This window comes from Rattus norvegicus, chromosome 7, assembly GCF_021556685.1.
Source record: "Rattus norvegicus strain SHRSP/BbbUtx chromosome 7, alternate assembly SHRSP_T2T, whole genome shotgun sequence".
Lineage (NCBI taxonomy): Eukaryota > Metazoa > Chordata > Mammalia > Rodentia > Muridae > Rattus > Rattus norvegicus.
In genome coordinates, this window is record NC_141540.1 from 6081812 (window position 1) to 6108571 (window position 26760).

Consider the following 26760-nt stretch of genomic DNA (forward strand, 5'->3'; position numbering starts at 1 on the left):
CTGATATGAGGCCCCCAGCACACACAGAGGGCTGCGGGGTCTGCACTCAGAGATGCACCGAACCCTTGAGACTTGAGGCCCCCAGGGAGTGGGGAGGTCTGGGGGGTGGGGGCAGGGACATCCTCAGGGAGATGGGAGAGGAGGTATGGAATATGGAACAGTGAGAGGGTGGACCAGGACGGGGATAAAAATCTGAACTGTAAAAAAAGATTAAATTTAAAAAAAATTAACAAATTTTTAAAAATTTACAAATTCTTTTTTTTGAGACAGGGCCTCATGAGCTAGGCTGGCCTTGAAGCTACCCATAGTAAACCTAGAACCTGTGATCTGCCAGAAGCACAGGCACGCACCAGCTGTCCCTCGCCAAAAGTTTTTTTTTAATTTTTTTTTTTCAGAGCTGGGGACCGAACCCAGGGCCTTGCGCTTGCCTAGCAAGCAGTGCTCTACCACTGAGCTAAATCCCCAACCCCATTAATCCCAGCACTCAGAAGGATCTCCTGAGTTCTAGGCCAGCCTGGTCTACAGAGCAAGTCCAGGACAGCCAGGGCTCATGACTCAGAGAAAACTCTGTCTCAAAAAAACAAAACAAAACAAAACAAAATAAATAAAATTTAAAAATTCTGAGGGTTGGGGATTTAGCTCAGTGGTAGAGCGCTTACCTAGCAAGCGCAAGGCCCTGGGTTCGGTCCCCAGCTCCGGAAAAAAAAAAAATTCTGGTTTTATTTCATTTATGTGTGTATGAGAGTACTCACTCAAGGACTGTAAGAGGCACCCGATCCTGTGGAGCTGGAGGGCAGGTGTTTGTAAGCTGCCCCTGAGATCCACCACTGACCTTTCTAGTCTTGTTGCTTAGGGCCTGTCAGCCCTTAAGTTCAGAAGCTTTCCAAGGATGCTTCACTGCCCCACCTCCCTGGTCTGGTAGGACCCCTCCTCTTCTCTCCTCAAGTCTTCACCTACTCTTCTAGAAGTATCCTCCATCTGTTGTCCTCCCATGACACTGTGACCAGAGCTGAGGACTCAAGCTTTCCTTCCTGTGATGGCTTGTATATACTCTGCCCAGGGAGTGGCACTACTAGAAGGTGTGGCCCTGTTGGAGGAGGTGTGGCCTTGTTGGAGGGGGTGTGGTCCTGTTGGAGTAGGTGTACCACTATGGGTGTGGGCTTTAAGACCTAGCTGCCTGGAAGTCAGTATTCTGCCAGCAGCCTTCAGATGAAGATGTAGAACTCTCAGCTCCTCCTGCACCATGCCTGCCTGGACACTGCCATGTTACTGCCTTGATGATAATGGACTGAACCTCTGAACCCGTAAACCAGCTCCAATTAAATGCTGTCCTTGTAAGAGTTGTCTTGGTCATGGTGTCTGTTCACAGCTGTAAAACCCTAGCCCTAACACTTCTCTTTTGTTTGATGGTGGTGGTGTGTTCTTTTCTTGAAACAGGGTCTTACTAGCCCAGACTGGCCTTGAACTCAGTGCAATCCTCCTGCCTCAGATTCCCAGGAGCTATCACAGGTGTTTGCCACCAGGAGCTTTCCAGAAGGTCACCCTGTGCCTGGTCAGGAGTTCACAGTACCTGCAGCTCCAGGCTCTCAGCATGTGGCTTCCTGATGAGAAAGGAGGCACTCTCCTCCCAGATGGGGGCTGAAGTCTGGGAGACAGTCTGTTGGCAATCGAGAGGTTAGGATGAGCAGTGGCACTCAGTCTTGCAGATTCCTCCCCTCCCGACCTTATCAGGGAAGGATCCCCTTAGAGAGCATCTCCTTCTACCTTAGTTTTATGGGATGTCTCTCCCACGGTTAGAATAGCATAAGGACTGGGAGGCTTGGTTCCTTTTCGGAGCTGAAAGGAAATATCAGTCACTCGTAAGTTTAGACCTAGTCTCCCGCAGTTACATGTTAAAGTCACAGAGCACAGAGCCACACCTCCATGTTCATGTGACAGCCCCCATCCTCATAGCTTTGACTGATCTCACCCCAACACCACCCTGGCAGGAACCTATTGGGCGTAGAGCTGGAGCTGGTTGTTCTCACCGGCAGATCTTCTGAGCGCTCCAAGTAGACAGACAGCAGGGCTGCCGCCAGCTCTGAGCTCTTCTGGGTCTGGATCAGGCTGTTCACCTGCAGCACCTGGACACACAGTGGGCTATGGATAGGGACTGACTTCCTGGGACCTGAGATTCGATTTGGACGCTGACAGAGGGTGCGCCCTGCCTTGTCTTGCCCCAGCGGCTCCTCTTACCTCCTCTAACTCAGCAGCAGTCGGTCTGGGGCTCAGACGCTCCAGGCGCAAGTGCAGGCGCCCAGATGGGACATCCTCCAGGGTCAGCCACTGTGGGTACAGGCAGGAACGGTTGAGGATGAGAATGAGGCTTGGGTCAAGATCAGGAGACACAGCCTCTCAGCCCATGCTCACCTCATCAAGAAAGCCACTGTTGAGCACTGTGGTGAGACCCACTTTATACCTGTGGTGAAGGGTAAAGACGAGGCTGACTGTCGACACCCTGGCCTACGGGCCCTATCCAACTGCTTCCTATCCTCTTACCTGCCCAAAAAGTCATCCTTGTCCAAGTCCTTATCAAAGACCTCAATGTCAAGCTCTTGGCCAGGGATTGATGTGACAATCACCTAGTGGGGGAAAAGGGAAGTCTCTCTCTTTCCTCTCCAAATGACTACCCACCCCCAACAGCTGACCACACCCCCACCAGATGGCCACACCCCACCAGATAGCCACACCCCCATCAGCTGACCCCACCCTCATCCGATGATCACAGAAGAATGACAGTCACTGTTGGGACACATAGAGGTGCCCCAGCCACTCACTTCTGACCTCAAAAACCTCATTCCAGCGGGGATTGAGATCCTCCCGAACAACGTGGGTCCGGAGACTTCTTCCTGCCACCTTCAGTTTGACGTAGGGGTCTGATTTGCCCTTAACCAGCCCCCCCAAGAAACGGTCTTTGGCAATTAGGTCCTGGGCTTCTAATACATGGATCCGAAGAACATTCTACAGAAGGAACAGATGCTGACCAAAGAGAGCAAGAACTCTCAGAAGCACCCCTAAAACAGGCTTGGTACACAGTGTGGACAGACAGGGCCTTCTAGCTTCCAGGTATCAATTTACCTCAGTCCCAAAGTGGCTGTTAGGAGTCGTGTGGTAGGGCCGAGGTGGGGCATCCACACTGCTGCCTGTCTCTGGACTCTCACTGTCCCAGTCCTGGGCACCAGGCTCAGTGGGCAAGCGCATTTCTGAGGAATCTAAGTACAGGATCTGCAGTATAAGAAAGACAGTGTGGGGTTGGGGATTTAGCTCAGTGGTAGAGCGCTTGCCTAGCAACCGCAAGGCCCTGGGTTCGGTCCCCAGCTCCGAAAAAAAAAAAAAAAAAGAAAAAAAAAAAAGAAAGACAGTGTGAGTGCCCAGCACGGGCAGTCAGCAGATGAACTCCTGGGCAGGCCGCAGGCCAAGGACAGAGCTCGGGCTCCTCTCATTCCTTCCCCCAGTCAGCTCTACACACCGTTTCTGATGTGCCTGCACAGGGTATTCCTATTCCACTCTCTGAAGACCAAAGGATCCACAGCCACCCCCCACGCCCCTCCCACTTCCCCCTGCACGGTTCCTCCATAGCCATACCCGCATGACCAGTTTCATGTAGAGCCTGGAGTTTGGGCCTGAGCTGCTGAGCTGGAACCACTGGTCCAGGGTGAGTTCAGAGGCAGTCAACAGGCGAGCAAGGGGGAGGGTCAGGGCCCCTAAAGTCAGGGCCCTGGAGTCGTCCTTCACCTGGTGGCAGGGCACAGGAATGGAGGTGAATCACTAGGGAAGGAGGCATATTGAGGACACTGTAACAGGACTCCAGCTCTGCTCTCCCTCCCGACAGTTACAAACCGGCCTATGACCGTCTTCTGTCAACACCACCTTCGCTCTGCCTTGTTGCTCTTTCTGTTCCCCGAGAACTTCTTCATTCTCTCTCCTGCCTATTCCAGCCTCACTTACTATCCTTCGGGCTCAGTTGAGATCTTTGTTCCAAATGAAAAAAGATTGTTTGCTGTATATGGGCATGTGACATACATGGAATGTGTCCCAAGGGCATGTGTGGAGGTCAGAGGACAATTTTGTGGAGTTGGTTCTCTCTTCCCACCTTTAAGTATTTTCTGGAGATCAAATGCCGGTCACCAGGCTATGTCTCTATCTCCCAACTGAGCCAATGCTTTGCTGGCCCCCAGGCTCCAACCCTACTTATTCCAGCCTCCCTCTCTTCTCTGAGGACCTTCCAAGGCTGTACTATCAGCAGCTACATGTTTCCTCTCTCAACCTGACCAGTAAGCAAGGAAGCTATGATACAATGTTTCCTGACTGCTCTATGACCTTTAAATGCTACATGCTAAGTTTATTGGAGCACAAATCTCCCCACCATAAAAATTACTCATTTTAAGTACAGAGTTACCAACTATAAAAATAAATTTTAAGCCAGGTGTGGTGGCACACTTTGACACACTAAGGCAGAGGCTGGTGGATTTCTGTGAGCTTGAGGCCAGCCAGGCCTACACAGTGAGCCCCTATCCAAAAAAACAAACAAACAAACAAAAAAAAAAAAAAACTGGGAAAAATTGTAGGAGGGGGTCATTGACAGGGGGTTAGTGAGCAGGATGAAAAATGAACAAGTAAAATAATAATAAGTTACACTGTGGGGCTGGAGAGATGGCTCAGTGGTTAAGAGCACTGACTGCTCTTCCAGAGGTCCTGAGTTCAATTCCAAGTAACCACATGGTGGTTCACAACCATCTGTGATGGGATCTGATGCCCTCTTCTGGTGTGTCTGAAGAGAGTGACAGTGTCCTCATATACATAAAATAAATAAATATTAAAAAAAAAACAAAACACAAAGCTAGATGTGGGGCTCACACCCACATCCCAGCACTGTGAAGACAGATGAAGGCTAAATTAATCCCTATCTATCTATCTATCTATCTATCTATCTATCTATCTATCTATCTACCTATTTTCTATCTATCTACCTACCTAATCTATTTTCTATATCTATCTATCTTCTATCTATCTCTGTCTCTCTGTTTCTCTGTCTCTGTCTCTCTCTGTCTGTCACACACACACACACACACACACACACACACACACACACACACACACACAACACAGATCTAAGAAAGCAGGGGGAAAAGCAACTGATAAAAGCCTGGAAGACAGGACGAGGCAGAGTTGGGAGGAGGCAGTCAGGACAGGGCAGCTCTCACCTGCACATCAAGCTCCTGGCTTCGAGGGTCTTGCAGGAAGAATCGGAAAGCCTCCTCCCACACTGGGCAGTTGGTGCTGTAGGTAGCCTGAGGAGGATGACACAGCACCATTCCCATGTGCTTTGAAACTAGCAAGTGTCGTAAGGCAGGCAAGGCCTGCTCCCCTTTATTCTGAACCAGTGCTGTCCTCACCCCTACCTTGCTCTCCTGGGTCACATCCTGAACTGACAGTTGCACCATGGGATTGGGTTCCTTGTTGCCTTTCTTCAGCTGTGTTGGGGAATAGAATTCAGACATCATCCTTTGAGTGTTGGGTGTCTGTGGTCTGATGATGTAAGGCAGGGCCAGCAGACTCTTCCTCAAGGTGGACCTGACCCCTCCTCAGAACCGTTGCAGGCAGGGGCATCTGCATCCTCAGCAAAGGAGGAGTGGGCATCCTTTCCCCAAGACTCGAATCCACCCATACTACAAGCCAAACTCACAGGAAGATCCTGGGCTCGATCCAAGTAGACAACAAGGATGGCAGCTGACGGGGGCTCTGGCCGAGAAGTGATGCCTCGATTCCACTGTAGAACCTGGGAGGAGGGAGCAGAGGTCAGACCTCACCCCCCACCCCCGTGTCCCCAGCTTCCGGTGTCCTATGCCTCTTACCTGATCCAGCTTTTCTGCATCTGGTAGAAGTGATAGCCATTCTAACCTCAAGTGAACTTGGCCTTGCCCACCTTGTAGAGGGTACCACTGCAGGGAGTCGAAGGGAAGTGACAAGCAGAGGTCAGAGACCACCCAAAAGGCAGCAGCTGTCACTTCCCAGAGGGAGAGATCGCTCCACCTTCCTCTTCTCCCAACTTACATTATCCAGGACTCCAGCCTGTAATACCTTCCCTACGTCCAGCTTCATTCTGGAAGAGGGGTGGAGAGGACAGTGACACAAGTATTAGCAAGTCAGCAGGTTTCCCTCCACTCACCATCCAGGAGTAATCCAAGAATCCTTTTTTACTTCGCTATTTTTTTTTCAGAGCTGGGGACTGAACCCATTACTTTGCTATTTTTAAGAATTCTGTGTGTGGGTATGTACATGTGAGTGCAGGTGCCTAAGAAGGCCAGAGGTTGTAAGCCTCCCTGGGTGCTAGGGATCAAACTAGAATCCTCTGCAAGAGCAGTGCATGCGTAATGATTACATGGAGGGGAGGGAGGGAGGGAGGGAGGGTGTGTTTTGTGTGTACATGCTCTGCTGCCTCCAGAATCTTGGTAGTACTGGGACTTTAGAATCTAAATAGGTAGTCTCACCTTCCCAGAAAGTCATCTTTATCTGGATCCTTGTCAAATACCTCCACCTCGATCTCCTGTCCTGGAACTTCATGGACTATCACCTGGAGAGCACAGAGGGCTGTGGTCTTCCCACCGTCTCTCAGGGTCTCAAGCCCGTGTGTGTGTGTGTGTGTGTGTGTGTGTGTGTGTGTGTGTGCGCGCGCGCACACACACGCACGCGAGCACACAATGTGTGGGCATGCACATGCATGCACACTTGCGTGCACACACACACAAAAATGCAAACATGTACACGAGTGTGTACACACACATGCACAGGAGCATATATACACACATCTATGGACAAACCCACGCATATGCACGCACACATGCACACACATTTCTTGGCTTCCTACCTCATACGTCTCTCCCCAGCGAGGGTTGAGCTCCTCATCTATGACGCGGCTGCAGAATGTCTGGGTGCCCACTCGAACAAGCGCATAGGGATCCGATTTGCCCTCAATCAGGCCTTTCACATACTTGTCCTTGGAACTCAGACCTCGGGCTGCCAGCAGGTGAATCCGGATAATGCCCTGGGGTCAGGAATCCACTGGTGAGAAACTATGACCCAGCACAGGCCCCTTGAGGGAAAGCTCAGTCTTTTGAGAGATGCCATACCCTGGGTAGTGGGGACCGCAGCTGGGCCACATCTTGAAGGTCAGGCACAAGGGGCACCAACAGTCGGTTAGGGAGCACAAGGAAGGCAGCAATGGAGTCCATGATCATCGTGTCAGAGAGTGAGCTAAGTGGGAAGTGGGAGAATGGTTCAATGTCTAGGTTTTTCCCCTACCCCAACTGTGTGTCTTCCTGCAAACAAAGACTTAAACCTTTAAACCTCGCTGCATATCTCTGGCTGAGCTGGAATTTGTTATGTAGCCCACGATGGCACTGAACTCCAACCTCCCACGTCCCAGGATTATAGATGTGAGCCACCAACACCTAGTTTAGGTAGTTCAGCCCGCCCTTTTCAGAATATGAAAATTTATTACTTTGTTTTCATTGTCAAAAATTATGATCTTGGTCTTTCCTTCTTGCCTTTGTACAGAACCAAAAGAGACACATTAGCTACTTTAACCGCCTTAAAGCGGACTCCAGGAACATCACCCTCGGCACGGCCTTTGAGACCAAATCCAGCAACCAGAACTTCATCATTTTCCTCAATGAAGTTCAAGCAGCCATCATTGGGGCCAGAATGCTGTGATCTACTTGCTGTTCTTGACGAGCTGCACCTGACACACTTCCCGATGGCAGAATTTGGCTGTTTGACTTCAACCCTACTTTTTCCAGGCCAATTCGCTTTGCATGGGAGGCAACCCCAGACCGACTGGCTGTGCCCAAGTGGGCTTTCTTGTACTGTTTATCATGCCACTTCTGGTCCTGTCGATGACTGCGGAGCTTCTCGGAAGTACGGACACCACCACACTTGACCATCTTGCTGGCGCCACGGGCCCCGAGAGAAAGTGGGTCCAGTCCCGCCCAGCCAGCGAGGAAGACTCTGAGGACCCTTTTGTTCCTCTTGGCCCCCAACTCCCTTTGCTATATCCTCTCCGTCCCCTACCAAAGTGCATGTTCCTCCCACAGAAGGAAAAAAAAACCTTAGTCAGATTTCCCTGGAGTTTACTTTCAATCTCCCCAAGCACAGTGAGGCTCAGAGGCACAGGGTAAAGTGTCTTGCTTTGTATCTCTGAACCCTCAGCCCAGGACTAGGTACTTAGGAGGGTGCCCAATACCTAAGTCCTGGGATATCCAGCAGGTTGGTCATCCCTGTCCAGTTGATGTCAAGTGTCTGGAAGAGAAGGGCAGGAGAGTCAGGACAGATCCTAGGGAGCACAGGCACGCACAGCCTCTGATCCATCTTGTCAATGTCCATAGCTACCTTTATGTACCGCTTTCTTCCTGAACCCCACGCTCCCACCTCTCTTCCAGAGCCCCACAGTCCCATGTCTCCCATCTCCCAACAGTGTTCTCCGTACCGGGCGTTTGATGAAGAACATGGACACTGCCCCCACGATAGGAAGGTCCCCTATGAGCGGCTCAAGAATCACCCGCAAGACACCGTGGAGCTGGAGGGAGAAGCGAAGACCCCTGGGTCCTGCCACACCTCCCAAGGCTCAGCTGTTCCTAGCCCCGCCTCCTTCCCCAGAGCCCGAAACACTTAGGGCAAAGACCCCGTAGAAAGGCCCAGACGTCAGCCCCACCTGCATGCCCTTGACTCCGGCTTTGCAGAAGTATTTTTTAACTTCCACATCAATCTGTAGGTCCCCCACGTAGCTGGGAGGCAGTAAGAAGAGAATAAAGAAGTTAGTGCTAGGCTTCTAGGGAGAGCAGGGGCAGCTGAGTAGTCAGGGGTGACCAAGGGCCCACTGGCAGGGGAGGAGGAAGGTTGGAAGTTACCTGACATTCAAGTCCAGTAGAATCTGATCTTTTCTCTGACTAGGGTGAACCTTGACTCCGATGATTCTTACTGGCTAAAGAGAGAGGTGGTCTCAGAAGAGGCAGGAGGGGAAAAGGTGTACTTCAGCCCTCGGGGTGCCCCACTCCCTCACACGAGTACCTTTTCACCCAGCTCCACACGAGTAAATGTGAAAGTTTGCAGATGGGGGTTAGCTCCCCGGACAGCTGGGGCTACCGTTTCAGCCAGAAGCTTCTCCATATATTGGCCTAGGAAGGGCCATACCTGCACCACAATCTGGGAAGGAAGGAAGGAAGGAAGGAAGGAAGGAAGGAAGGAAGGAAGGAAGGAAGGGAGGGAGGGAGGGAGGGAGGGAGGGAGGGAGGGAGGGAGGGAGGGAAGGAAGACAGACTGTCAGAGAGCAGAGAGGCGGGGAGGCCCCTTTCCCACTGAAGCAGAGGATGTGACCCTCAGGGGATCAAATGACTCTTTCACAGGGGTCATCTAAGACTACCAGAAAACACAGATATTTACATCACAATTCATAACAGTAGCAAAATTACAGTTATTAAGTGGCAACAAAAATAATTCTATGGTTGGGGTCACCACAACATTAGGAGCTGTATTAAAGGGTCACAGCATCAGGAAGTTGAGAACCACCGATCTAAATCGAGTTCTATCTGGGCATGGCAGCGTACAGCTGTTTCCTGAGGCTGGATGCTGCAGCGGGAGCATCATTTGAGGCCACCTTGGGCTCAGTGTCCAGAGCCCGGTGTGGGCATGGAGACACAGCCCCTCAGACTCGTCCCATGGGCAGCTCTGGGGACTATGCCGAAACGGGAGTGTGGAAAGGCATTGAAAGGGGAATAAACCCCACCCAGGAAAAATCAAAACTGACACAGTCCTCACCTTATTCAGCCACTCCGCCTTTTCCACATCTGGGAAGCTGACCTGACGTGGAGAGGGCAGAGACAGTGATGAGTACACTTGGTATCCATGCTTCCTAAGAGGCTCCTGGGATGAACGCGTCTGTACGACAGGGGTCCTCATACCCAGGGCTGGGGTGCTGAGGTTTCTTCCCTCCCTCCCCCCACCACCTTTTTTGTTTTAATGACTTATTTTATGTACACTGGTGTTTTGCCTGCATGTATGTCTGTGTGAAGGTGTCAGATCCCTTGGATCGGGAGTTACAGGCAGTGTGAGCGAGCTGCCATGTGTGTGCTGGGAATTGAACCCAGGACCTCTGGAAGAGCCATCATCTCTCTACCCCCCTCTTTAAAAAAAAAAAAACAAAAACAAAAACAAAGTTTGAGTTTATTGGGAGAAGGTTTTAGCTGGCCGTGGGGACACAAACCTATAATGCCAACACTTGGTAGGTAAAGGCAAGACAGCAGGGAGTTCAAAGCAAGCCTGGGCTGTATGAGACTATGGGTTAAACAAAGGGGAAAAAAGTTGCTTTCTCCATTTGTTTGTAGATAGGGTTTCATTATGTAGCTCTGGCTGACCTGGAACTCACTATATAGACCAGGCAGTCTTACAGTTCAGAAAAATCCACCTGCTTCTGCCTCCAGTGCTAGGATTAAAGACACGCCACCACGCCCAGTAAGAGAAAGGTTCTAATACAGATTTAAGGACGCAATCCTGGGGGTGGGAGAATTCTCTCCTTAGTATTTGGGGACACTGAAGCTTCTTTAATAAGGGGAGCAGGTAGGATGTGGGGCCACATAGAGATGCTTCAGATAGCTCTGAGATGCGAAATGGCAGCTTCTGGGGCAAAGGAGAAGAGGGGGAGGGGAGGAGCCTTGAGAAGGACACATTCTTTCAGGAGCAGATCCTGTCAAATCAGAGCCCTGGGGACCTGGGATCGAGTAGTCCTAGTTCCTTTGTCCAGCCTTCCCTGCTCCCCTAGGACTGGGCGTGGGCTCCAGTATAAGAAGATGAAGAAGAAGAAAGCCAGCCCTGATAACCTAGAGTCGGCCAGGAAGAGACTTAGGCCTGTGCGCTGGTGCGCTGGTGCCTGCGCAAGCCTCCGCACTGTCTCTCTCCCCTCCTTCCTTTCCTCCCTACCTCCTTTCTCTCTCTTCCTGAGTGGGAAAGGGCACCTGTGCTCTGCACTGAGGTGGGGAGGTGTTGGATTGATCCCAATGAGAAGGAGTAGCAATTACAGTTACTGCTTAGGGTACATAGAACCATCTCTTCCTTTTTTTTTTCTCTCCAGGGCACAGCAAGTGTGACTGGTGTTAGCCTCTCTCTACCTAACTGGCACCTCTAAGTGAGAAGAGTAGGGAGGGTACCCAAAGGGGCTGGAAACACGCTCAGCTTAGCAAGGTCAGGGAGAGGCTTCTGTTTCAGCTCAGGAGACAGGGTGTAGTAATAAGGGCCTGGGTCAGCTGAGCAAGCGAGCGAAGGCTGCCCACAGTCCGGAAAAGGGTGGGGCCGCCAGGGTGCGAGTCAAAAGGAGCAGCGGGAACTACAGCAGCCCGAGCTACCCTCTTCCCAGAACCTCCTCCCTTAGTCTAGCAGCCCGGCCAGCTAGAGGCTGGAAGGCGACTGTGGTAGGTCATTCCCAGGTGCTGGGACTCAGCGGAACAATGCTTGCAGGGCTGGGTCTCAGCGGGTACCTAGGGACAAGGCAGGAAGCGGAAAACCCTTATGCCCTTAAGTAGATAAAAAGCCTTGAAAGCTCTAGCAGAGGCGAGGGAACCTCTGAGCCATCAAGGGGGGTGGGGTGGAGGGATCCCCAGAGGCTGCGCGGCAAAGGCGCGAGTGGCACCAAAAGTCGGGAGGAGCGAGCAGTCTACACGCTTGGTTGGGAGCGCCAGCTCAGACGGACTGCTGTAGTCCGAGGAGACCGAGGAAGTCCCGATTCCGTGGAAGGATCCGCTCTGCGGCACGGGTGGGCGGGGAGAGTGGGTGGCCGTCCTGGAGCGGTGAGTCCCAGCAAACAAGCGCTAACGGGACGATGGAAAGTCTGGGGGCCGCTGCCCTAAGTCGGGGAGCTGACTTCGTAGGGAGGCAGAGCCCGAGCTGAGGGGCTGGGAAGAGCTGTACTGCACCAAGGGCTGACGTGGTAACTCACCCAGGCAGGTAGTTCCCGATGGCTCATATAAAGCGTTTCTGCCGTGATCCGCTCCTCGTCATCCAGCAGCTGCCTCGCTGCCCTCAGGCTCCGTTCTTTCCCGTCGCGGACCCGGCGCCAGCCCAGGTAGAGGGCGAGGCCGAAAAGCACGAAACCCACGCTAAGACCCGCTGCCCCTGCCAGGTACACCGGCACCAGCACCAACAAGCGGCGTCCGAAGGAAGTCAGCACCGCCAGGGCCTCGCTCGCCGCACCTGGGCCGGCAGGTGGGACCCCAGAGCCCCCGTCCCGCTCCCGCGTGGAGTCCGTGGCCGGGGACTGCCCTGAGGGCTCGGGGCCGGCGCCCTCTTCAGGGGAGCGCTCCATGGGGCGGCTTCTAGGAGTGCCCGCCCGAGCAGCTGCAGGCAGCTCAGTGTCTGCTCCGGCTCCCCCCAGTAATATATGGTGCTCCCCCGGGACCTCAAGCCCCGCCCCGCCCCTGCCTGTTGGGGCTGCGCCCGCCGCGTAGACTTGGGAAGCTAGAGAGGACTTGGGATGGCAGGGCCTCCGTGATTGGACCAGAGGGTCAAGATGGGAGGGCTGGATGGCGGGAAAAGGGGGAAAGAAACCAAAAGGCAGTGTTTGACTGGTCGGGGAGAGAACGGGGCGTGGCGTCCCACTTAAGGGGCGGGAGCAGCTGCTCCTCCCACGTGGGATTGGAGCGCCTGTGGAGTTACGTCATGCAGAGCCGCTACTCTAATTACTGAGTTCAGAGTGAGCTAGTGTTGGGGGTTTTTCTCTTTCCACGCGTTCAGATGGTCTGGAAGAGTTTGGTCTGAATCTTACATATTCTTTGTCAACTCTCCAACGTTTGGTACCCAGAGAACGCTCGGTTTTGCCTCTAAGAATATTCTTTGAGTTTTTAACTGGCTGCCCTTGCAAAACGTTAGGGAAATCACTCGATTTAGAACGAAAGCCTAGAATGACCAACCTGTCTAGTGTCCCTATCTGTCCTGTTCTCATCCCCCTACCATGTCCGTGAAAGAGAACGAGTCTGCGACAGCTGGAGCATGAACATTAGAATTCTAATACTCCAATCTTGAAGAAGTGGGGAGAGGGGAGAAAAGCAGTAGATAAGTGAGATTTTCTTTTTATTTTAGAATCTCCGAGATAGTCATCTCTATCATAGAGGATTTATTAAGGCTAAAGAGGGGGAGTGTTCAACTGCAGCGGCGATTACATTTTCCAATATTTCCTGATGCTGACCAAAATCAGGTCGGGGAGGAAAGGATTTCTTTGACTTACATAGTCCATCGCTGAAGGAAGTCCAGGCAGGTGCGGAAACCTGGATAGAACCTGGAGGTAAGAACTGATGCAGAGGCCATTGGCGGGTCCTTCCCCCATCAATCAACTAAGACAATGCTCTACAGGATTGCCTACAGAGCGAATGGAGGGATCGTCTCAGTCAAGGTTCCTTCCTTTCAGGGGACGCTAGCCCGTGTCAAGTTGATATAAAACTAGCCAGCACACTTGGGAATTTCTAAGACACTAAAATGCTGACAGGCAGGATGGCTCACAGCCATAAGGCCAGCAGGTCAAGGCAGCCTGAGATAAATAGCAAAAAATAAAATAAAACAAAACAAAGGGGAGGGGGGATTCAGAAAGGAGGGAAGGCGGAAAGGGCGGGCTGGGAAGACAGCTCTATCTGTATAGCCCAAGCATGAGGACCTAATTCAATCCCCAGCAACCACAAACAAAATCTCTCAGTGGGTAAAGGCCATTGCCCCACAAGCCCACTAGCCTGAGTTCGGATCCCCGCCACCCCCTCTGTAAAAGCCAGACACCATAGCTCAGGCATTCGATTTCTCACTGCGCACCTTCAGGAAGTGGAAGGTGGAAATAGGAGGCTCTCCAAAAGCTCCTGGGCCAACTAACCTGGCTTATGAAGCAGCAGAGAGATCCTGCCTCAGAAGCAGAAAGGTGAGTACTGACATCTCAAGGTTGAACTTTGACCCCATGCTTTCCACCCCCAACACGCACACGCACACACATGAGTGTGGCAGCACGAACCTACATCCCAAGCTTACAGGAGGATTTCTAGGGCTTGCTACCCTGCCAGTCTAGCCTAATTAGCAAGTTCCACCGTCAGCAAGACTCTCTCTCGAAAGATAAAGGGCGGTAGAACAGCTCACTGGAGGAAGGCACATGTCACCAAGCCTGATGACCCAAGTTCATCACCCCAGACACACATGATGAACTGAGTAGTCCTCGGACTTCCCCATGTACCCTGTGATACACACAACTTTCAAAGTTGCTTCCACTATGTAGACCGTAGGCTTCAGACTTAGGGAAATCCAACTGCCTCTCCCTCCAGGTGCTTAGATTAAATGTAGACACCACCAAGCTTGGCCTCTTTTAATTCTTTTTTTTTTTCTCTTTTTTCTTTTTTTCGGAGCTGGGACCGAACCCAAGGCTTTGCACTTGCTAGGCAAGCGCTCTACCACTGAGCTAAATCTCCAACCCCTCTTTTAATTCTTAATTTTATATCTTACATGGGGTATGTGTGTAGGTCAGGGATGACTTTCTGGAGCTGGTTCTCTTTACAGGGAGTGTGTGTGTAGAGCTCAGAGGACAACCTTCAGGACTTGGTCCCTCCACCCTAGGCTCTAAAGAGACCTGAACAGGCTTTGCATGGAAAGTGCTGTTACCTGCTGATCCTCTGGCAGCCCCGTAGAGGAGTCGTGGCTTGTTTTTTCATTATTTTGCTAACGATTTATTTTTATTATTTTATTATGAATATGCTTGTCTGTGTAGATACGTGCACGCCAGAGCAGGTGCCTGAGAAGGCCAGAGACATCAGATGCCCCTGGAGCTGGAGTTGTGATCTACAATGATATTTGAATTCTGGGTCTCTGGAAGAGTAGTCTATGCTTGTAACCACTGAGCTGACCACTGAGCCATCTCTCCAGCCCCAGAAATTCTAATAAAGAATGGATTTACTGTAGGACTGCAGAGATGGGTCAGTGGTTAAGAACACGGCTGTTCTTGCTAGACCTGGACTCAGGTCCTAACTGTGGTTGTTTTGATAGCAATGACCTTAATAGGCCCATACATTTACGTGTAGGGTCATTAGGGAGTGGGATACTTATGAAGAATTCGGTGGAGGAAGTGTCACTTGGGGTTGACTTTGGGGTTTCAAAAGCTCAAGCCAAGCCGAGTGTCTGTCTCTCCCTTCCTGCTGCCTGAATATCCAGATGTAGAACTCTCGGCTAACATTCAGCAGGCTCCCTGACTTCAGGAGGGTAATGGACTGGACCTTAAACAGTAAGCAGATCTCACTTAAATGCTTTATGAGTTGCTGTGGGTGTGTGGTGTCTCATCGCAGCAATAGAACACGGACACCGGTGCCTACAGGGCAGCATACGACTGTCCATGATTCAGGCTGTAACTCCAGTCGCAGAGGATCCAGCACTCTCTCCTGGCATCTGCAAGTACCAGGCATGCACACGGTGCACATACATACATGCGGATAAAACACTCTGCTTCCCAGCTTAACCCTTTCCTCTCCTCTCCTTAGGAGACGCCTACAGCTCTGTGCTGCGTCCTGGTTCTCTTGTCTCTCGGCTCTCAGTTGCAGTCTGCCCAGCCTACTGCTCTCAGCTCCCTCCAAAAGTTCTCTCTCCCTCCACAGAGTTGGAGCTGCCCTGTGCTGTCTTTTTCCTAAGAGCTTCTCCATGCACAAACCCATCCGAGCCAGTTCAGTCACTACATGTGCGCGCTCTCGCTCTCTCTCGCTCTCTCTCATTTCCCTTCAGCTGAGTTTAATTTGTCCACTCTTTCTCTCCTTGGACTTCCTACACCTGATTTATGAATGTTTCCCGGGTTAAACCTAAAATCAAGCATACTAAGCAGGATGGTTCTCAAACTCTCCAGAGATCATCTAAACATGGTGTTTAAAATGTTTAGTAATTATAGAGACATACTGAACATGAACCTTGTGGTCTCCAAAGAAAACAGGGAATGCACAGTTTGATTCTACCTGGATTGTGGTAACACTGACCACTGGGTAACCATACACGCGCGTGCGCGCGCGCACACACACACACACACACACACACACACACACCTTGTCTGCTGCCAGGACTTTGCTCAACCTGTAAATACTTTCGGGTTGATTACCATACTTAAAATCAAGGTAAGGTCAATTTCCCCAAATTCCTCTACAGGAAAACTGTCTCAGACCCGGATCTGCCAGCAAGGGCCCACTGCCCTGCATGATAGCAAGAGACTCACCACCACAGCCATCAAGACCACGGGGGCCTAGGACAACTTGAATCTAGGTAACGAAAGGTCTCTGCCCTGATACATAAGTCATTTGGACTATATCTCCTCCTTAATTTATCTTTCTCAGATCTCCAGTGATACTGACTGACCTGCCTAAACTCACACGGAGCACTCAACATGTTTCCACACCCTTAGCCCTCCAGATCCCTCCAAACTCCACCCTCAGTTTGCTCCTGTCTTTGCTCCTTCAAAGGCTTGTGCCTCCCCACTGCCTTCTCCTCCTACCCCCACACCCTCCTCCCTTTACAAAATTGGCACAACTTTTGCCTTCTACCCCAACAGCAGCTCCCAGGACAGCCCTACGTATCCCCTCACCCTTCTTCCGTCTCTCATTTGTACACTCTCCCATTCTCCAAAATCCCAAAGCTGCTCTTGGCCACACTTCAGGAAGCTTCTGCCTACATCTCCAACCCCAACACCCCCTATTCCTAACCAGCCTCAGAGGCCTCAAACCAGGGGACCTGGAGTCTCTTTATCCAAGCGGTTCCCATGCCTCACCTCTTCGCCCTGCCATGCTCCCATATTGGCAGTCCTAAACACTTAAAAGGACCTTCTACCTAGTCCAAGACCTTTGCTCCATGACACTGCTGTTGTCTGCCTTCCCTCTGTAGCCTCCAGCCATTACACATCCTACCCACAATCCCCAGTAACATGACTTACGCCTCAGTCCTTGACCTTAAGGATGGTTTTTCTCAGTACTCCTAGACAGTCATTCCCAAGATCTTCTTGGGGCTGGAGAGGTGGCTCAGAGGTTAAGAACTCTGGCTGCTCTTCCAGGGGTTCTGAGTTCAATTCCCAGCAGCCACATGGTGGCTCATAACCATCTGCAATGGGGTCTGATGCCCTCTTCTGGTGAGTCTGAAGACAACCGCAATGTATAAAAATAAGTTTAAAAAAAAAGATCTTGCCTTCACTTGGACAGACGCCAATACTCAACTGCCCCCAACAACTGACCAAGACTGTCCTTCCCCCGGGTTCAAAGGCAGCCCTACCTTTTCCGCCTGCCTTCTTCTCTTCCCCTTCCACCTGCTTCGGTAATGTGGATGTCCTCTCTTCCTCAGTCTCAGGAGTTACTGATCTCACTTCTGAAGCTTAACTCTCCTCTCCCCAGGGCACCCATCTTGGATTCTCTCTCACCCCAACCCATCAACACCCCACGTCAGACCACCTTACCCATCTCTGCTCCTTATCTCCACCCTCAACAAAATATGATGGGCTTTCCTTTGTGGAGGGGCCCAATTTCCCTTGCTCGTTGATCACTGGGTACCGATTTCTAGAACATCCTCTATACCAGGCTACTTCTGGATCTCCCCATGGCCTCCTCCTCCCACTGATGTACAGTTCTTTGAAAGAACCACTCTCCTTCCAAGCCTGGCCCTCATCTAGGCAGACCTCCATCTTTATACTCCCAGGATAGCAATTACACCATCTCAGGTTCTATCCCTCCAAACTTCAGTTACTGAAAACTCATCACTAACATTTCTCATTGTCCTCAATCCCTCATTTATCCTTTAACCCAGTGTTCTCGAGGCCCTCTTCACTCCTTCCTAAGACCCTCAGACCTCTGCCCCCGTCACCCGCACATACAGGAGAGCCCTTTAGCTACATCTGTCTATATTTTTATAGAGAGGGCCACTCCTTCCTGTCAGACAGCCACCGTGTCACAGACTACACGGTGGTCTCAGATGATATCATTGTCAGAGCACCGTCCCTATCCCCACACATGACCAGGCAACAGGCAGAATTAATAGCCCTCACCAGAGCCTTCCAGGTCACCAACAATACATCATCAGCGGCGCATACAGACTTCAAGTATGCTCTTCGTATCCTGTTAATACACTTGGCCCCCTGGAAGGAACACGTGTTCTAAACGCCATTGCTAACTCTTCATATGTCATGAGCTCCTCTATGCCTCTCTTTTACTGTGCGAGGCACATCATTGTCAGTAGAGACAGTGATGGGGCCAGTCAAGCCTTCACCCTAATGACTTACTCCCCTTCCCTCCGGGCTACCCTACTACACAACCTAAGAGCAGTATAGCTAGCCCTCCCTCAGCACAGGACATTATTCTCTGCTTACATAAAACTTTCCATTATAGTCCTGCACCCCTTCTCTGTCCCTCCATACACTGTGTATAACTCACGAGGGTCTGAAGTCTGTGAGTGCAAGTCAGAGAGGCCTCAGGTTAAAAAAGCTCTAGTTAGTAGGGAGGCTTTGAGAGAGACTTACAGGTCTGAGGAAAGGATTTGAGGTACACGGAAAGCTGTCTCAGATTCCCTTTTCTTTGTGCTATTGTTTGGATTCCCAAGCTTTTACTAGAACTCAAAGACATAAATCTACTGCCCTTTTTATAGTATGGATTTCAGTATAGATTACAGTTAGTTTAGATACTAACATATCTAAAAGCTTTTATCTCTTTTATAAAATTAAAAAAAAAAAAGCCTTGGGCTGGAGAGGTGGCTCAGCGGGAACACCACTGACTGCTCTTCCAAAGGTCCTGAGTTCAATTCCCAGCAACCACATGGTGGCTCACAACCATCTGTAATGGGATCTGGTGTCTTCTTCTGGTGTGACTGAAGACAGTGACCGTGTATTCAGACTTAAAATAAATCTTTGAGGGCTGGAGAGATGGTTTAGTGGTAGAACACTTGCCTAGTAAGTGCAAGGCCCTGGGTTTGTTCCTTAGCTCTGGGGGTAAAAAAAAGTAAAGTCTTTTAAGCATCAGGCCCACCAGTCACAGCTCAAATGAACCCCAGATAAGTATAATGTCAACTAACAGCCTAAGTTCCATCACCAGTCTATTCATGAGGTGGGATCTCTCATTCCTTCTTGGTTCTGGGACTACCTTCACCCAATTTCCAAGACCATGGGCTTAAAAGTTTAAAATGTTCACCCAAAATAAAATTTTCCTCACGCAGTAGTGCACACACCCTTAATCCCAGCACCTGGAAGGCAGAGGCAGTTGGATCTCTAAATTGGAGGGTAGCCTTATCTACAGAGCTAGTTCCAGAAAAGCCAGGGCTACACAAAGAAAGGTTTCCTGTAAACTCCTGAACTTTATCTAGGACCAGGATAACTTTAGACTCCCTAGTCTGTCTATCCCAGCAAATTCCAGATCAACTACAAACTATTCAAGCAGCTCCAGGTGTTCCCTCATAATTCGAATCCTAGCCCCAGGTGATCCAACCTCAGGAAATGCTCTAACCTTGCCTACACTTCCTTAGTCCCAGATGGTCCTGCAGAGTCTGGACATTGGAACAGCCTGATCTTCCCCATCTTGACCAACATTCAGGCTTCCTTGGGTCCCTAACAATGACAGCCCAGTGTGGTGGAAATCACCAGAGAGAACAATGCCAACTGGCAAATTCCTAATGACCTGATAATAAAACAAAAAGAAGGGAACGAAGGGCTCTCTAGCAGGCTCAAGCACTGCAGACAGGTCTTCCCAGCCCACTGCTGTCGCCCGTGCTAAACTAATGCACTACATTCTGAAAGCTCGCCCCCTAGGTCTGTTCCCTTATTTGGCTGCTGACTCATTCCTGGGATGATCACCAAGGTCCAACAATCACAATTCATTATTTGGCGAACATGTCCAATCAGGATTTACCAACTCAAAGACTTCTTTTTCCCCTTAAAAACCCCACCCCTGGGCTGGAGAGCTGGCTCAGTGGTTAAGAGCACTGACTGTAGCACTGACTGCTCTTCCAGAGGACCTGAGTTCAAATCCCAGCAACCACCTGGTGGCTCACAACCATCTGTAATGAGATCTAATGTCCTCTTCTGATGTGTTTGAAGACAGCAACAGTGTGCTTATATATAATCAATCAACCAATCAATTAATCTTTAAAAAAAAAAAACCCCACTCCTGCAAAAAACATCTGCTACTTGCTGTCTTTGATTTCCCCTCTCCTCTGCACCCCCTCTTGCATAATAAATCTTTGTGCTGATACCTTACGTCTTGAGGTGTTCTAAGCTGACTCCAAGATGGGGTCAAACCCTTACAGATAAAATAAAAAAATTTAAAGAATATGCTGGGGGCTGGGGATTTAGCTCAGTGGTAGAGCGCTTACCTAGGAAGCGCAAGGCCCTGGGTTCGGTCCCCAGCTCCGAAAAAAAGAACCAAAAAAAAAAAAAAAAAAAAAGAATATGCTGGGCATGGTGACAGACACCTTAATCTCAGCACTTAGGAGGCCAAGACAGGCCGGTCCTGTCTACAGAGCAAGTTCCAGAACAGCCAGGGCAACAGAGAGAGATCCTGTCTTGAACCACCTTCCCCGTAAGTAAACACACACACACACACACACACACACACACACACACACACACACACACACCCCATGGCCAGAAACACAAATACAGTGAATGGATTCTCAGAACCACAGCCCTGAGAGGGTGCTGGCTGTTTGGGATGATGCTCATTAGGCGTTAAGTTAGGCATCGGTTGACACCACAAGTAATTGTCAGGTCTGCTTTTTAGAGAGAGGAAGTTTTGTTCTGTTCTGTTTGTGTGTTTTAAAACATTTACTTTCATTTTATTTTTATTTTCATTTTTTGGTTTTTCAAAACAGGGTCTCTCTGTGTAGCCCTGGCTTCCTTGGAACTCACTCTGTAGACCAAGCTGGCCTGGAACTCAGAGATCAGCTTGCCTGTGCCTTCTGAGTGCTGAGATCAAAGGCACGTGCCGCCATTGTTGGCGTTGGGGAGTGAAGGCCAGTGGAGGACTTAGCTGACTTGCCTCTCTCCAGCAGTGCGCACCTTGGTCCTTGGGCAGTCAGGCTCGGTGGCAGACATGTAACCGCCGCACTGGCTCTTGCCTCCTTATTTTGGCTTTAGTGTTGGGCTTTTGTTTGTTTCTGCATTTCGTCGTGGCTGCCAGCCGGGTGGTATCACTGGGGAACTCTTTCAAGGTTGAGAGGTGTGTGGGTTAGTGCTGGTTAGCACCGTTGATCTGACCTTTAAGATGGGGAACAGTGGTGACCGACCGTGGCCAGACTTTGACATCCTTTGCTCGCTTGGACTTTGAGAACTTCTCAGCGGCAGAAGACTGGGGTTGATGGCAATGGTTGCTTTCTCTGGGCTAATAGCATCTTCCCGTCTGTGAGCTAGCATTAAGGCCTGGCAGAAGGCAGCAGGGTTTAAGTTTGACTATGGGATGGTAAAACAGCAGGTTCCTAGCTAGTGATTTTGTCACCTGAGACTCCGCAGAAGGCTCTCCAAAGTTAGGAGGGCCGAGGACTGTAATCACAGGCTTTTCCACCCAGCCTCTTTGTTCTCAGAAGTAATGACTCTACCTAATATTCATGAATAAATGCTTCAGCCATAAGCTGTGGCTTTTTCCCTGCCTAGCTCATAATTTAATTACCTGTTTATTCTAAGTCCTGCCACCTGGTTGGTTACCTCTTCTCAGATTCTTGCGACCCTCTCTGCAGAGTTCCGGGTGAATCTCCCCGTGGCCGACTATTTCCCAGAATACTCTCTCTCTGCCGGATGTCCCACCTCCTATATCCTGCTTCAGTTCATTGGCCGTAGGCTTTTTATTAACAGGTGATGATGCTTCTTTTTTTTTTTTTTTCTTTTCTTTTTTTCAGAGCTGGGGACCGAACCCAGGGCCTTGCGCTTGCTAGGCAAGCACTCTACCACTGAGCTAAATCCCCAACCCCGATGATGCTTCTATACACTGCACAAGAGGTCCTCTCTACAATGGACAATTAAGGCTTTTATATGGGCTATAGCTAGTTAACTGAATTACTGTCTTTTAGGACTTTAAGAGCATTGGTGACCCGAACTAGACCAGGTCAGGGTAAGAATCCTGATTGGGGGGGCTGGAGAGATGGCTCAGTGGTTAAGAGTACTCATTGCTCTTCCAGAGGTCCTGAGTTCAAATCCCAGCAACCACATGGTGGCTCACAACCATCTGTAATGGAATCTGATGCCCTCTTCTGGTGTGTCTGAAGAGTTACAGTGTACTTATATATAATAAATAAATCTTAAAAAAAAAAAAAAAAAAAGAATCCTGGTTGGGGATTTGTAGAATTTTATTTTGTGGCATTATCATTTTGGTTACATTTTCCTGGGTCTTTAAGACCAGATAAGTGGCCAGAAAATGAACACATTTTGTTCTCGTTAGGGTCCTCAGGCGCTACTTGTAGGGACTTGGGAAGAACTGTTTAGTTTTTCGTTCTTTTCTACCAGTTGTGGGATCTACTAGAATAGTCTTGCTGGTCTTGCTGGCCAAAGAGTGAAAACTTGGCTTGGTCAGGCCTTGTCCTTCCTTCCTTCCTTCCCTCTGCCTTGCTAAACTGTTAAGATTGCATTCCTGGGGTTGGGGATTTAGCTCAGTGGTAGAGCGCTTGCCTAGCAAGGGCAAGGCCCTGGGTTTGGTCCCCAGCTCTGAAAAAAAGAATAGAAAAAAAAAAAAAAAAAAAAAGATTGCATTCCCCCCTAGGGAATTGCTCGCTCCCTAGGTCTGTTCCCTTATTTGGACACTGACACATTCCTGAGACAAATCAACAAGGTCCAGCTTCCAAAGTATTAGGTCCAGCAATGAGAAACCCCCCCTTGCTACCCTAATCAACACTCTTAATCAAAATTAACCAACTCGTCCTAACATGAGGTTACCCCTTTATAAACCACCATTTGCCTACAGGCTTCATCTGTCTCCTCTCCATCCAGAGGCAGGCCTTTGTCCCTTGTCCCTCTGGGGCAAATCAATCTCCTTTGTGCTGAGAACTTGGTCTTGAGGTGTCTCTAATTCCTTTCCCTGACCAGTGGCCTCCCTTGAAGACAGTAGGACATTCTCTCTATGGTGAAGTCCCCTTTGCTGGTTGGAGTCCAAACCCACGACTTCCCTGATCAAACTGACAGGTAAAGATTACTTGAGGAAATTGTTCAATTGGTTGAGTACTCGCCTGGTGTACTGATTTATATCAAACTTTTCACAAATTAGACATCAGAGAGGAAGGAGCCTCAATCGAGAAAATGTCTCTTTAGGACTCAGCTGTAGGATGTTTTTTACTTAGTGATCAATGTGGAAGGGCCCAGCCCATTGTGAGTGGAGCCATCCCTGTAAGGGGAGGTCCTGGATTCAATAAGAAAGCAGGCTGAAGGGGCTGGAGAGATGGCTCAGCAGTTGAGAGCACTGACTGTTCTTCCAGAGGTCCTGAGTTCAATTCCCAGCAACCACATGGTGGCTCACAACCATCTGCAATGAGTGTACTCAAAAATATAAAATAAAATCTTTAAAAAAAAAGATTCCACTCTGTGTATTTAAAAAAAGAAAGAAAGAAAGAAAAAAAGAAAGAAAGAAAGAAAGAAAGCAGGCTGAGCAGGCCATGGGGAGCAAGCCAGTAAGTAACATCCCTCCATGACCTCTATCGTCTCCAGTCTCCAGGTTCCTGCCCTGTTTGAGTTCCAGTCCTGACTTCCTTCACTGATAGACTACAATGTAGAAGTGAGGCTGATTAAACCCTTTCCTCCCTAACTTGCCTTTTGGTCATGGTGCTTTTCGACATTAATAGAAATCCAAACTAAGTACCTAGCACACACAAGACCGTGAGTCCCATCCCTAACACCACATAAAACCAGGTATGGTGGTGGCATACACCTGTAATCTCAGTACTCAGGGGTGGGGGCAGGAGGACTAGAGAGTCAAGGTCAGCCTGGGTTACCTGAGACTATCTAAAAAAAGACGAGGAGTGCCTGTGAGTTACTTGACCTTTCCAGAGTTATCCACCATCTCCTGGTCCTCTAAGACCTAGCAGACCCAGGGCCAAAGTCTAGCTGAGCTGAGGATAGACGGTGGGGCTTGAGAAGGTTTAAAGCAACTTTGATGAAACACAGCTCCAAGCATAGCCAGATAAAAGTCACCAAGTTGTGGTGGTTTGAATGAGAGTGGCCCCCATAGGGTCTTGGATTTGAACGCTTAGTCACCAGGGAGTGGCACTACTTGAAAAGGATTAAGAGGGCTGGAGAGATGGCTCAGGGGTTAAGAGCACTGACTGCTCTTCCAGAGGCCCTGAGTTCAATTCCCAGCAACCACATGGTGGCTCACAACCATCTGTAATAGGATCTGATGCCCTCTTCTGGTGTGTCTAAGACAGCTACAGTGTGCTCATATATATGAAATAAATAAATCTTTAAAAAAAAAAAAAAAGGATTAAGAGGTGTGGCTTTCCTGGAGGAAGCCTGTCACCGAGGGTGTGCGCTTGGAGGGTTCAAAAGTCCATGCCTGGGGTTGGGGATTTGGCTCAGTGGTAGAGCGCTTGTCTAGGAAGCGCAAGGCCCTGGGTTCGGTCCTCAGCTCCGGAAAAAAAAACAAAAACAAAACAAACAAACAGCCTGCCCATGAAGACGTACGCTCTTAGATACTTGTCCAGCAGGGGCTGCCAAGCTCCCCCTGCATGATGTAACAGACTAGACTTCTTTTTTTTTTTTTTAAGATTTATTTATTTATTTCGTATATGAGTACACTGTAGCTGTCTTCAGACACACCAGAAGGGGACATCAAATCCTATTACAGATGGTTGTGAGCCACCATGTGGTTGCTGGGATTTGAACTCAGGACCTCTGGAAGAGCAGTCGGTGCTCTTAACCACTGAGCCATCTCTCCAGCCCCAGACTAGACTTCTAAAGCTGTAAGCAAGCCTCCCGTTAAATGCTGTCTTTTTTAAGAGCTACCTTGGGGGGTTGGGGATTTAGCTCAGTGGTAGAGCGCTTGCCTAGCAAGCGCAAGGCCCTGGGTTTGGTCCCCAGCTCCGAAAAAAAAAGAAAAGAAAAGAAAAGAAAAAAAAAAGAAAAAAAGAGCTACCTTGGTCATGGTGTCTCTTCACAGCAATAGAATAGTGACTGAGACACACAGCTACAGACCCAATCTCTCTCTTCTAACCAACCCCACTTCCCCTGCTAAGCAGAAAAACGAAGACTCAAAATCTATTCTGCATCAAAAAGTACTGTTCAGTTTTACTTCCCTTTCTCTACAGCCCCAGGCCTGGCAGGATCTAGACTCCCTGAGCACAATTCTCTCTTTTACTCAGGTTCTCCACATTTCCAGATGTGAGCAGATAGAAACAGAAGAGGTTGGAGGTGAGATGGTTGTTCTGCTTGGCGGGAATAACATCATGGCAAAGTAAGGAACTTCCTCACACAAAAACTTGCACAGCACCTCAGGGAACGAAAGGCTCTTGGGGAATTGACAGTCTGAGCTCTAGAGGTGTATGCATTTCTTTCTCTTCTTCCTCCACCCACCACGTCGTGACACCTTCACAGAACATCTTCAGGACGGTTTTGTCCCAGCTAGGACCCAGGATCTAAGGTGTCATGCCTTAACCACACAAACAGGGTGGGGCTCCATCTGTTGTCAATATTGTGCCTCAAGCGCCACCTGGTGCTCATAAGCTGTAAGAGGCCGCGTCTTGACGAGAGTTGAGCAGAGTACCTACACTTCCTGGATTTGCGGTTGTGTACAAAAACTCTGACGGGAAGCACAGGGTCGGACAGTACTTGATCTCAGCACACTCTGGAAGACGGCAGGGGAGACAGGATTTGATGATGCTTTCTTCTGTACTCATCTTCGAAAGCTACTACTGTCTGTCGCACAGTGCTCCTGTCCTTGGATAGCTCTATGGCTTATACTAGGGAGTCAGATGGACTACTGGAATGCTGGCTGCTGGCCCCAGTCCTTTACACACACACACACACACACACACACACACACACACACACACACGAGCACACGAGTGTTTTGCCTTGCTTGTATGTCCCAATCATTCCCCTGGAACTTGAGTTACTTAGGGTTGTGAGCATCTTTTTCTTTTTCTTTTTTTAAATGATTTTTTTAAAAAAAGATTTATTTATTTAATGTGAGTGAGTACACTGTCGCTGTCTTCAGACACACCAGAAGAGGGCATCAGATCCCATTACAGATGGTTGTGAGTCACCATGTGGTTGCTGGGATTTGAACTCAGGACCCCTGGAAGAGCAGTCAGTGCTCTTAATTGCTGAGCCATCTCTCCAGCCTGTCTAGAATTTCTTGCACCCCAAGGCACCTTGGAACCTGCTATGTGCTAAGGCTGTTTTTGAGTTCCTGATCCTCTGACTTCAGCCTTTCAAGTGCAGGAATTACAGGTGTGAACAACACACTCGACCATGTGGTTTGTTTGTTTGTTTGTTTGTTTGTTTTGTTGTTGTTTTTCTTTTTTTTCGGAGCTTGGGACTGAACCCAGGGCCTTGTGCTCACTAGGCAAGCGTTCTACCACTGAGCTAAATCCCCAGCCCCGACCATGTGGTTTTTAAAAGCGTGTCTGTCTGTGTGTGCTCGTGCATGGGTACGCATATGCGTATCTAGACTAACAGGTGAGTGGGAGCTGCTGACTTGGGCGCTAGGAACCGAACTCAGGTCCTCTGCCTGAACAGTTCTA

The 26760-nt window shown here is 49.7% G+C and overlaps 1 protein-coding gene and 1 pseudogene across 4 annotated transcripts in view; both read right to left on the minus strand.

The window, feature by feature from the left end:
* Esyt1 (extended synaptotagmin 1) overlaps nucleotides 1-12479 on the minus strand; it is a 17360-nt gene extending 4881 nt beyond the window's left edge. For 3 of the 4 annotated variants that reach the window (XM_087556036.1, XM_087556037.1, XM_087556035.1), the window contains exons 1-24: nucleotides 12023-12433; nucleotides 9853-9894; nucleotides 9106-9240; nucleotides 8946-9019; nucleotides 8750-8822; nucleotides 8525-8614; nucleotides 8282-8337; nucleotides 7170-7293; nucleotides 6908-7084; nucleotides 6531-6613; nucleotides 6094-6142; nucleotides 5895-5981; nucleotides 5726-5818; nucleotides 5442-5513; nucleotides 5244-5330; nucleotides 3625-3774; nucleotides 3118-3264; nucleotides 2824-3000; nucleotides 2539-2621; nucleotides 2410-2458; nucleotides 2236-2325; nucleotides 2028-2123; nucleotides 1765-1836; nucleotides 1571-1657 (exon numbers count right to left, since the gene is read on the minus strand). In XM_087556036.1, coding sequence (XP_087412162.1) covers nucleotides 1571-1657; nucleotides 1765-1836; nucleotides 2028-2123; nucleotides 2236-2325; nucleotides 2410-2458; nucleotides 2539-2621; nucleotides 2824-3000; nucleotides 3118-3264; nucleotides 3625-3774; nucleotides 5244-5330; nucleotides 5442-5513; nucleotides 5726-5818; nucleotides 5895-5981; nucleotides 6094-6142; nucleotides 6531-6613; nucleotides 6908-7084; nucleotides 7170-7293; nucleotides 8282-8337; nucleotides 8525-8614; nucleotides 8750-8822; nucleotides 8946-9019; nucleotides 9106-9240; nucleotides 9853-9894; nucleotides 12023-12388 — 2559 coding nt within the window. In that variant the 5' untranslated portion in view covers nucleotides 12389-12433. 4 annotated transcript variants of the gene reach the window in all.
* Rps23-ps3 (ribosomal protein S23, pseudogene 3) lies at nucleotides 7471-8075 on the minus strand (annotated as a pseudogene).
* Nucleotides 12480-26760: the final 14281 nt, after the last annotated feature.